General features: G+C 39.6%; 2 protein-coding genes across 2 annotated transcripts in view; one reads left to right on the top strand and one right to left on the bottom strand.

Moving 5' to 3' along the window:
* Positions 1 to 1,010: 1,010 nt before the first annotated feature.
* Positions 1,011 to 10,253, bottom strand: LOC144536526 (uncharacterized). The gene is made up of 3 exons (XM_078279716.1): positions 10,050 to 10,253; positions 7,792 to 7,922; positions 1,011 to 1,493 (listed from the first exon to the last, which is right to left on the bottom strand). Exons 1-3 carry the CDS (start codon positions 10,114 to 10,116, stop codon positions 1,323 to 1,325), a joined length of 369 nt encoding a protein of 122 aa, XP_078135842.1. The 5' UTR covers positions 10,117 to 10,253; the 3' UTR covers positions 1,011 to 1,322.
* LOC144536510 (inactive rhomboid protein 2-like) overlaps positions 1,490 to 12,330 on the top strand; it is a 34,368-nt gene continuing 23,527 nt past the window's right edge. Inside the window, exon 1 of the mRNA XM_078279694.1 lies at positions 1,490 to 1,619. The gene's annotated coding sequence lies outside the window, so the exon portion shown is untranslated. The remainder of the gene's footprint in view (positions 1,620 to 12,330) is intronic.

Genomic DNA, 12,330 nt, shown 5'->3' on the forward strand with positions numbered 1-12,330 from the left:
ATTTCTGTATTTGTATGACTTTTATTTCCTTAATTTCTGCCGCACAGGAACAATTATTATATAATGAATAAGCTCTTTGTTAAGCATATTTGTGTGATAATGTTTTCTTGTGTAATAATGATTTGAAACATGGTTTTAATGGCTGGTAAATAACTTGACCTGTAAGTTATATTGATTAAAAAAAACTAAATCATGTGTATTGTGTTTATCTGTCTTGATCAGTTAACCAGCTTGAACTGTATTACATCAACTTTGGAAAAAACTGCTTTTTTAGGCCCACTATTAATAACATGCATTACCACTTTAATGAGAAATGTACTGGAAGAACATACATCATGTAAATCAAAAACTTAGCAACATAGTATACTATAAAGCCACTTGAATTAAGTTGATCACCTTTCAGTCTAGATGACACAGGGATCCTGCTGCAGAAGAGTTCAGTAAAAGAATAGAGCAAATAGAACTATGTAAAAAAATTACACGTGTCAGTGGTATTGCAGACATAGATCAGTTTACTAGTCATGGTTAGTGCTTTTCAGGCAGTGAACATAGTTGTGCAAGTCTGGAGGAGCTTTCTAAAGTCTAAGAAAATAACTGATGTCTGAAAGTATCTTGGAGTGGGCTGGAGACTTTTATAGAAAGTCAGAAAGTTATCAACTAGGGGTTTGGCACTATCGAGATGGATTAATGGAACTGTAGGATCCATCTTTTTTGGGGCTTGAACCATACTAGGGTCAGGATATCTCTCCGTCTGCTGCATCAATTTTGACCATTCTTTGTTCTTCCAACTTTGTGTGGAAGGGTACTACTAAATTGCTGGAGTACCCCATTTTAAGTTCAGTAAATGAATCAGATTTTTTCCCCAACACTTTTCACGTGTGTGTGTGTGTGTGTGTGTGAGATTTCAGAAGTGCTCAATATATTTTATATATATATTTATATTTTACACACACATATATATATATATATATATATATATATATGTTGCTTTAATTAATTTGTATCTAAAAATGTATATCAGGTCAGAAAATTAAACCAACATTTAAAATAATAAAATTTAAACTTGAACATCTGAGTACTCTGTAACGTTAGTGGTTCTTTTTCTCAATATTATATAAGTTGCTTAGGCCTATAGAACATTATTATGGCCTTTCTTTGCTTCTATACATTATGAGACAAGTTCTACAAGTCCTGCTGTGCATACAAGGTCATTTCTTTCTAGAGAATTGCTTAAAGTTGCATAGTAATAAAAACAAATCTAGTATGGGCATTAGCTATTAACATTTTAAGATGTAAACCACTAATGTATCAACTCCATGAACTTAACACAAACGTGCAGCGAAGTATGCTGTGCAGGAGTTAATCACTATTAGTGTAGGCTCTTGCTCTGTAGTTTCCACACGCGGCCCGCTGGTGGAGGGTTGGACCTGGCCTAGCTCGTCAATTCTGTGGATACTACAAGTTGTGACTCCACCCCCTGCTCCTCCGTGGAACTGCAGTTGTTGGAAGAGAGAAAGAGGGAAGTAGTGACACACTGGCGGACAGTAGCTTACAGTATCGTTTCATCTCGGACATATACCCTCTGCTAATGAACAATACCCCGTTGTTTCGTCTTGGAGGTGAGTGGAACGAGACTCTTTACGATTGTTTTTGGAACGTTAAAGCCGTTAAAAGTTAACGTTAACTTAAAGTGTTTGAGTCAACTGTCATTATCGAGTTTTTAAAATGAAAACATATTAAATATCTCAAAATAAGTACTCGAATAAATGTTAAAGCAACTTTCAACATAAGGTGGGAACCAACGCTTATTTTAAAGGACAAAAAACAAATGTTAGCTTAGACGAGCCGCTGAAAGCGTGCCTCGACAAGCCCTTTGTTGCTCTAACGTTACCCACCGAGACAAATGCATACGAATACTATTCCTCAAATGTCATTCAGTTATCCCTGTGAAGTTAATTAGCTATAGTCGCCATGTGCCGACAATTCATTTGTTGTTACATCCCTCCCATTTGTTTGTCAAAGAATACAGAAAGGTGTGTTTAACGTCGAATGACCGTATCTGAAACTCATTTTCATCTGAATTATGACGAAAATAAACCACATTTTGTCAAGTTACCTAGCTAATAAAAAGGAGGAGATGTTTTTTCAATTCTGGTGTAGGTTAGCTTATCTTTAAAAAAACACTATTTACACTGGTGATGACTAAACTATAGCCTAGACAGTACAGTCAGTTATTAAATTGCTGCTATTGTGTCACAGTTCTCACAGTTGCCTCTCCACCTCCTGCAGAGAGTTACATATTTCTGTAGCTACCAGTTTTGTCTACTAGCAGTTCTTAGAAGTGTCTGTTGAGGTAAACGTTATCAGATCTTGGTCTGTCTCAGAAATTTGTGTAGGAGACCTTAACATAAAAATGAAAACACCTGTTTAGCAAACTCACTATATCATTGGAATTGTCAGTCACTAAACAGTGTTTAAACTGGGTGAAAATGTGTTTGTGGTTGTAACTCTCTTGCTACCAGTTATTGCAGGTGTTTTGGATGATGGCTTGTGGTTGGTTACAGTGTGGTACAGTAAATCCAGGTGCCAGTGCAGAGTACTTTTTTCCCCGCTAGAAATGTTTTCAACCACCAGTGACTGGTAGATACTTGCTCTACCAACATGTGATCAATACCGAAATTACTCACAAAGTAGCTACTATGGTGGGCGATGTGGACAAAATTATTATTGTACTCCTTATCACAGCATTACTGTGGTGTTTGTCTTATATTGACTTTTTTCATTGTTTTGTTCTACAGCAAGAGCAGTCTTTTATTCTAGTTACTCTCGACACTAATGGAGGTGAAGAGTGAAGGTGCCAGACACACACTGCCATTGAATGTCTTTATAAGATAATACATTATGGGAAACATTAAGACAAAGTCAAAGGCAGTGTTAATGTATACAGATCAGTTTCAACATTACAGTTCATTTTTCAGGTTACTGCTTCAAGTGAACAGTTAAAATGTACCCGCTACAAGATCTAAAGTTGCTGTATGTATGCACACATTGGTCCTCATCAGTGGTACTGCTCCGAAGCTAATCACCTTCTCACTCGTTCTACCACACACTCGCCATACACACACACATGCCGGCCCTGCTATTAAAGAGATCGATGCACATATCAGCGCACAAGTATAAACGTCAGGCCACTTGGAGCCCTGCGTTTTAATTATTTTCCTTGCCCCACACTGATGCAAAAGTTGCCAGTTATTATCTGCATATTACTCCAGTGATGAAATAAATCCATGTCATAGCCATTTTAAGTTTTATGTCAAGTACTTAAGTACTGATTCTCCAAAGTTCAGTTCAAAAATCTTTATTAGTTAATATGCAAATTAATCGTTAGATTAATCTACTAATCGAAAAAAAGATTAGATGACAAAAATAATTGTTAGGGACAGCCCCAAATATCATGATAACGATATTAAACTGTACTCAGTTCTGCCTTTCTGCTGCTTTCAGTATTCTGCTAAAATACAACAAGCTGCTTGTTGAATTTAAAATAAATGAAAGGAAATCTTTTCCGACACTATTTTATTGAAGAAATTGAACATTGAATTGAACATAAAAGGCACCACTAAAAAAAGAATGAACATTACATTTTAAAGTGCAGTTTTCTGCTGATATTTTCTTTCAACTAACCCAAAGAATCTCTGAGTGTCTTCCGTGATATGTCGCAGCCTTTCGCAATATGTTTGTTGCGTCAGTTGCTCTTGCGATGACAATTTAAAAAAAAAAACGATATATTGTGCAGCCCTACATCACAGGTTTCCGTTTCTTCATTGTTCTCTCCCCATCAACACTGTACCACAGTTCTTTTTATCTAAGAAGAATGTGGTGCCTGAAGAATATATCTAATTTCACTGCTCCTATAGTTTGTAGTTATATACTATACTTGCATTCAGGGTATTCCAATCTGTCAGTGTCACAGTTACATCCTGCCATTACTTCCCTCTTGGGGCTTTCCTTCCATGATCTTATCTGTTTTCAGATAAGATCATATTTCCATAACACACCCCAAACTGTGTGCCTTTCTCCTTTTTATAATAACAACCCACTTTAGTAACAGTATAGGAGGAGTATCGAGCTGCTGGCTCGGCTGTTGGAATATTAGCACCATTTACCAGCCAAATGCTGTTAAATGTGCAAATGGCTAGTAGATTTGCTTCACTCACCAGCCAAAAAAACAATTGTAATCTATTGGGTGGCTGGTAAAATTTAAACATTTACTAGCCATTTGGTTGGTGGAGAAAAAAGCACCTGGCTCTCATGCCAACCGTCGTTCCACGGTGCATAACACATTATCTTGGGATACACCGGAAATGCTTTGAAACCCAAAGACTCATAAACCTTAAAAGGATTTCTGTGAAAACTGTAGCTTTGCTGGAAAGCTGCTAGTGGCGCAGAGGGTAGGTTGTGTATCCACTATTTACATTTATTGTGGCACTGAAACTGCTCATTTTTCCTTTTCCATTTCTTCCATTTCTTGCAGACAAAATGTCTGACAAACCCCTTTAGAAGTTAGCTGTTTTGGGTGACACATTGTAACATAAACACATGCACGCACTTGTTGGAGACCAATGATGGAGAGAAAAACACGATAGGGTAGCAATACCTTGTTTTATGTGTACAGAATGCACGCTGTATTAATACTAGTCATTTAGGTCACATCTTGAGGATTGTGAGGAACTCTTGGACTGGGACCAAGGCTGTTTGGTATTGCATAGTAGCTCGCTGTTATGCGGGTTTGGGCATGCAGACACATGCAGAAAATAGTTGAAATGTGTTTGAAATGTGTCCTTTTCAAACAAGATACCTCAATAGTGAACTTAAATTACTGTCTTCTAATAGTTTTTAAAATGGAACTATTGATTTGTTTGAGGCACATGCTATTATCAGCCAAATATGGATAATGGTAAAGAACCAAGGTTTTGTTTCGAGAGTCATCAAGACATCTTGTGGTTGGAAGTGAAAAATGAGGGGGCAGTTTCTGTTGCTCTGACTGTTTGGAAACACACACGCACAATCACGCACACACAGACACTACCACTGAAACTCCCACAGTCTCCTACTCCTCCACCTTCAGTAGCATTCAACTGATTAATCTTCTGCTGGCATAATGACTGGCTGCTTAGTCATGATCAGTTTGAACCCCACACACGGTACCGCAAGAGTGCAGGCAGACCAAACCAAACATGTTGTCCACCTAACGTATAGGAAGTTTATCAAGAGGATGTCATTTCATTGCTGCCATCAAAGGTTTTGATTGTCTTTAAAAAGGTCTTGTTAAAGCAGAGTTTTCCTCTTCATTTTTAAGGCATTGTGCCAGCTGAGTGCCGGCCCCTGTCCGTTTTAAAGCTCTTTCACACACAGTCCTTTCTGGTCTTCCGTTTACAGCATGGGACTTGTCCAACAGCTCAGTTTGTTGAGACGGAGAGGCTTTATTAGGAAAACTCAGTTTGTTAAACATGGAAACAATAGGGGTGTGACAAGCAGTGTTGGGCAGGAAGTGTAATGTGTTACTCTTTATATTACTCCTTAAAGTAATAATATTAGTTAGAATCAAAAGTAATTAGTTACATTAGTCTTTATATTACCATTTTACTTTCGAGGCACGCACAAGCTGCCAGCTCCTTTTTAAAACTCATTCTACCTTATTGGAACAATAATTAACCTTACAGGAGGAGTCAACAATCAGCCAAACTGCAGAACTGCAAACATTCTGCATTCAGGCTGTTACTGTATGTTACGAAGATTACCGCACGTTTATATAGGCCTATTAAGTTTTCTGTCGTGTTTCACATAGGTTTACATTATGAAAAAGACGTGGCGATGCAGATTCCCATAACCATAGTAACTCGCTTTGCCTGTGTGCACAAGGCGAGAAAGGAGAGGGACGCTGCTGCTCTTCTGCTCACAGTGACATGTTGGATGTCAGCGATGTTCCTACTTGGTTCAAAGCCTTTTATATAATGACAATACTTCCCGCTGTTGAAATTATTCCTCTCTCCCTCATCCTTTGTTTAGTTTTTTGGCTTGTAGCCAACGTGATGTGGCGTGGTGTGACCTGCCCTGGCCCTGACCTGCCGCGCGCTAAATTAAATCATATAAGAAAGCCTTCTTTGTACAAAAAACTAATTACGGGTTGCGCACTAGGTTTAAGAGACGAGACTTTAACACTATTTAAAAGAAAACTTCAATGAGAGCTTCGGTATCCTCCTAAAGTTTCCAGCGCTTGGTTACATAGGCAGTTTTTTTTTTCAAGTGCAACTCCGCGATCGCTCTGCAAAAGTTTAATCTTCTATGCTAATTTCGAGGTCAAAGCCAGACTCCATACTGGCTGCTGGTCTGCACTTGTGTACTGATATCGCGAGACACTTTTTCACTTTGACGAAAAAAATCGTCACATTTTAATATAGCGAGATCTCGTCACACCTCTAGGAAACAGGAAAGAAAATGAGTTGCTGTTTGCATGGCTTCATATTTGAATAGTTAACTGGAGCATATTTTGATACGCTATTATAATGTCTTTATTTAAGATTTCAGGGGTAGGGTGGCAACGTTTTTTGATACACCAAATCCCCAATCAAATAATGCTACCACGCATGTGCAGAACCTCTAAGTAGCACATCCCGATAGGAGCACATATTGACTTAACACCTGTTGTAGCCTTTGAGCTATTTTCTCAACCTGTACTCTGTAGTTAGCTAACTGTTAACTAGTAAAGATGACAAGGCAGCAAAACAGCCTTTAATTTCATAGTTGCAGTTGTGCGAATCAGCATTTTGTGATTTTAGGGTTGAGATGACGATTGCCGTTGGCAATTATAAATGATTGTTGATGTTTTGACAGAGCCTTGACATCATATCCGGGAGATAATGTCAGTAAAATCGATGTCCCCTGGTAATACTAGTCCTGTGCGAATAGGGCTTTTGACGAGTTGTTTTCTACAGGTGTCTAATCAGATGATTCAACATCTATGCCATTTTCAATGAGAAAGGAAAACTGACTGGAAGGGTATACACAATAGCTATAAAACAATATCTCCGCATGTTACTATTCTAGATCACACTGTTAGTGTGGTCAACTCCCACATACAAATTAGCACTTGACGCAGTTGTTCACACACTTACTGGCTGTGCGAGACACAGGCTGTGTGTGAGGATGCGAACATTGTCTGAACATCTTTACTTGTACTCATGTTAGCCCTCAATGCTGTCTGTAGTCTTAATAATGAAACATGTTATAATTCCCACAAATATATATCCCCCACTTCTCGTTGCACTGAGGCTTTATAATTTTAATCACACCTGTTCTGTAAGCCACTGAGTAATGCATGTGTGAAGTTATCTCGCATCTTATCCATGGATAAATGTGCTCTCCTGGTGTTTTGAGAGACATTTACAACGCACAATGCATTTAAAACACTTCACACAAATTAATCCAGTTGGAGGTTTATGGTACACATGTTTAAATAGTTTGAATAAACAAGGTGAACAGCTTACAGTTACACATGCTTTTGTATATGTCCTTGTAGGGATCTACAAGGTAAGACACTGTGAATGTTAAGAAGAAGAAGGGATGATGCCGTTTTCTGAAGGCCAGAATAACTCCAATTACATCACCGGTCAAAACAGCTATTTCTGCTTTGGACATGCATAGTAAGATTATAGACTTTTTCATAATGCTAATCTCAAAATGACTCATTCAGTGTTGAATTGTATCAGTGTGGGGCGACCTCTAGCTCACCTGGTAAAGTGTGCGCCCCATGCAGGCTGAGTCCTTGGCAGCGGCCTGGGTTTGATTTAGCTGCGTGTCGTCCCCTCTCTGTACCTCTCTTCCCTTTCCTGTCACTCTCCAGCGGCTGTATAATGAATGCCCTAAAAAGCAGAAAAAAAGAATAGTATCAGACTGCGTATAGCACGCAGTCATGTTGAGGTAAATTTTCATAACTACTGTAGTTGAAGAAAGTGTGAATAAGCATAAGCCTCAAGTTTCTGCGAAAAAGGAAGGAGGTTGTGCGATGTTGTCGGGAGCAGAGGTTTCAATTATCACACATTCTCACAAGTCAGAAGCACCACGATGTGACATGTTAAACATGCACTTGCCTGACTCAGATTTATTATTGCTTTTGTAATGTTTATTATTATCAAATCCCGGTCTGCAAGTGGTAACACTGGCCTTGTTAATTTTGCTTTCTGCACTCATGAAGTAGATTTGAAGCTTTCTGGCCTACAACAAGTTGTTCTGGCGAGCCATGTAAAAGCTTAAAATGGAAAAGTGCGAAAAAAGGCATAGCTTGGCACACACAACACTTTAGTTCAGTGAGACTCACTCTTTTCTCCACACAGTAAGCATCATGAACAAGCTTTGAGCTTTTCTGTGGAGGCGCATTGTGTAGTTTCTCAACAATTCCCTTGGCTCAGATGTGAGAAGAATGCCAAAAATATACAGCGGGTGAAACTGTTTGGTTGCTTTCGAAGTAGGCATAGTTGATGTTTTTATACTTTAAACTAAAAGTATGAGGGACTGTAGTTCTACCTACTCAATGTATCTGGGTGTTATACAGTCAGCATGTGTTTCTACACTATCAGTCCTCCATTTCCTCCCTTTATAAGGTTTAGGTGCAGCACCCAAGCAGTTTTGGGCAGCACCTAAGGCCGAGCGTGGCGTTTCTGTTGCGTGTCAGCTGCGTGGCGGCTGCGTGGATTTTTCTATGTCTTTACACACCAGAAACGTGTCTGACGCGGCGCTGCTGCTGCTAGCCTTGTCTGTACACATGTATATTTCCCATTGAGAAAATGAAATACCATGTTAAACATAAATATAGACTTGACGCAAAAATAGGCTACAGAATATTTCGTTCTGTATTGACAGGTGCAATATTAGAAAATAGACTTTTTTTTTAATTACATTTATATCTGCATTTATATCAAAACCTAGAGATTTTCAAACATCAACATGTCCTTTATTAATATGTATTCATGTCAAAATGACATCTTTTCCTATTCTATTTTGCATGGAAACGCTTCCAACACGCTTGCTTGTCGCGTGAAAAAAAGACGTTGGTTCTATTTCTAGCATGCATGCGTTTTCAGCGCGACTCGAGCCGCGCCTGAGACGTGCGTGTCATGCAGGCAGTGTGTAAGCTCTAACCTGTTAACGTGGGAGCCGAAATATAAACGGACACGCCACGCAGCGGACACGCCACGCAGCGGACACGCTCACGCGACGCAGCCAGTGTGTAGCCGGCCTAAGCCGACTGAATGTAACTAAAAGACTTACATCAGATCTAATGATTATAATTGGACTTCTTTAGCTTTAAGTTTTTGTCTTTAAGCTTTTTGAGGGGTATTTATTTATATACGGTCCAAAATTATGTGAAAAAGAGACAAAAAACTACCACAAAGGGACACAAACTGACGCCAAATGACTACAGAGACCCACAACAACCCCAAAGAAAACGAGACAAAATCACACAAAGAGACACAAAATGTATGGGTAAATGGCATTTTTTTTCTTCTTTTTTTTTTTAAAGAAAATGCACATTTTCTTAAGGAAGGACGCTTTGATACCCCACCAAATTTGTGCACCTAAGTCTTCCACAAAGCTAGGGAAAACACTGCACTATTACTATTTGTTAATTGTCAAACAATACAAGCACATTTAAGCTCATGTTAATAAGCATATAGCCAAGCCTGGAAAATCCCACTTGTATCCTTGGTATATTTGTATATATTATAAACTTAAACTTATTATTTTGTACAAGCTGCTCCTGTTTCTCAGTTGCTCAGTGTTTTGAGTTCTCCTCCATGTTGCTTCCATGCCTCAGACTGGAAGGGGGCGGAGTCACGTGACAACACACACATGTTTTTAAGGGGAAAGTACATGAACACACACAGTGGCCACTGCAGGGTGACGTCTGGTTGCATTTCACCAACAGTTGAATCTGTCACCATCGCAGACTAAACGCACTACCCCCATTTAAAATGAATGGAAAGACTTACGTTTTTGTCGGACCGCCTGCAGACCGCTGCAGGTTGTGTGAACACAACCTAAGTGTGCTTGGCCCATATGAAGTCGGTCAACTGCTATGCTGTGCAGAGTGAGTGCGGCAGAAAATGAAACAAGATATCTTCCTTACAGCCATACATGCGGGTTATGTATGTGCTTTATAAGATAGGGGACACATTGTCCTGACTGCAATTGCAACCTGTTACATGTATCCAGAACTATAGAGCTCTGAGTGACTGAGCACAGTCCAGCCTGTCTCCAGGTTCACAGCGCATACCACTGCTTTGAACGTCAGTAAAACGGGAATACTAACGAACACATTCCCCGGGCAAGCCTCTCCCAGGGGGGAAGAGCCTGAAACATGGTGTCACTCTCAGAGGAACACATGATTTCACCAAACACAAGAGACGCACACTGACAATATGTCCCCCTGATTAATGGTCAAGTGATTAACTGTTTAGTTGAACCAGTGCATTGTTAGACGCTAAAAAGGCACTTGGTGGAAATTGTTCTTTCCGTGTCATGTGATGACATTAGCTATGGATGATGTCATTGTGGATATGCCCCTTCCTTGCTCTGACACATGACTCATTGGGATCTGAGACTGCAGTGAGTGAGTTGACAAGTTCACTCGACACATGGAGTGGATGGGGAGTCATGGTGTTCTCCAATGTTTCCCCTATTTTTACCCTTTTTTTTTTAAATGTTTTTTTGTAGCTTTTCATTGTCTTCTTAGCAAGCTTGACTTGATTTGACTTCAGTCTTTAATTTCGTGTCATTTCATCCATGTTTATAGAAAGCACAAGTGGAGCGTAACATTCTGTATGTGATTTGCTGAAAACCCATTTGTTACATTTGAAAATCAACCATCACATTAGCTAGATGTGGTTAGTACGAGAGAACGCGGATGGAATTAGAAAGACATGGTCCATGTTTATTTGGCCAACGTGCCCTTATGGTGCTGCTGCTTGCTGACGTACTAACATTCCTAGACACAGCTGGGGGAAATCACGGTCATGGACTGAAAATAACTGAACTTATTCTTAAGATATTTTTCCTGTTGGTGTTACAACAGTCAGAACAGGCTTGCTGCTAAACACCGGTGTGTCATTGTCGGTTTTCTGCATGTGTTGTGGAGCCTTCTAATCATTTTTGTCTCATTTGTCAACATTGCTTATGTTAATGAGCAAATCTAAATATAAGTAGCTCAGCAATAGCTAGCCTACTGTAAAATTATTACTGTAGATACTATTTATACACACTCACTCATGATGGAGTTCCATGCTGTTTATTGAATTCCTCTCCATGTTCTATATCAGGGGTCTCAACCTCAATTTCCTGGAGGCCACTGGCCACTTTGTTCACTCCTTGGGGGGCTGCTCAAACACTGAAAAAAACAAACTCCATTTCTTTTGATTGTTTGTGTTTTTCAACAATACATTTTAGCAATATACACTCTTAGCTACTCATATTTCTCTCCTTTTTCGTCCTACCTAGCTGTGTATGTTGAGTAGAGTAATGCAACTTGAAACTTTATTACTACAGAATGGCAACTTTCTCCTTGCAGATAAGACAGGATGCCGGCACATTTACGTGACGTTAATAATTGTCCACCTCTCTTAAAACTGCTCCAGGTCACACAATAAGGTGCTGCTTGCTAAATGTGGTTAGGGTTAGGTTTCTATCTCTTGTTCATTCCCATTAGTTATGTGGCTCCTATCAACTGCCTGATAGACTGTTGTCAGCCGCAGTCTCCCCACCTCTTGAGCACTCTGTCCATTAGCCAAATTCCTAGCTAATTCATTATCTAAGTGGATGGGTTCCAGCCCCTACCCACTACTTCACTAAACCACAGGCTAGATCGCCAGTAGCCTTGTTTCTGTTTCAAGAGGACTGAATCTGGCTTTCTGGCCAAGCTTGAAATATTCATCACACAGTCAAACCACTGTTGGCAAAATTGAAATATACACCCCTATTAGCATAAAGACATTATAAAAATGCTGTTTTGGGGGGGCTGGGGGCAAATGAACAATATGTAAAAGCCCTGTCTAAGTGTGTCTTGGCTCTGTAGTGGAAACTAGGCTATTGACTGAGGTGGTGTCAGATTTCCCTGCTGCTGCCATTCCTGCCGCAGACACCCAGGGTCTCGCATTGATTTTATAAACCACAACTCCAGGTCAACTTCAAGGCTTTCAAGACCATAATGACATAATGGATGTGTTGGCCAAGGCTTGTGTCATTATAGATTCATGTCTTCTATTGCCTTTGATTTCT

The sequence above is a fragment of the Sander vitreus genome, chromosome 2 (assembly GCF_031162955.1).
Source record: "Sander vitreus isolate 19-12246 chromosome 2, sanVit1, whole genome shotgun sequence".
NCBI lineage: Eukaryota > Metazoa > Chordata > Actinopteri > Perciformes > Percidae > Sander > Sander vitreus.

What these genes read in the sequence shown, in the direction of transcription:
- LOC144536526 (XM_078279716.1), bottom strand. Translation starts at nt 10,116, where the DNA reads ATGGGCCAAGCACACTTAGGTTGTGTTCACACAACCTGCAGCGGTCTG. An exon ending in GCAGGCGGTCCGACAAAAAC is followed by an intron (nt 7,923 to 10,049) that starts GTAAGTCTTTCC and finishes TCTGCTTTTTAG; the next exon opens with GGCATTCATTATACAGCCGC. An exon ending in TGGGGCGCACACTTTACCAG is followed by an intron (nt 1,494 to 7,791) that starts GTGAGCTAGAGG and finishes CAACAACTGCAG; the next exon opens with TTCCACGGAGGAGCAGGGGG.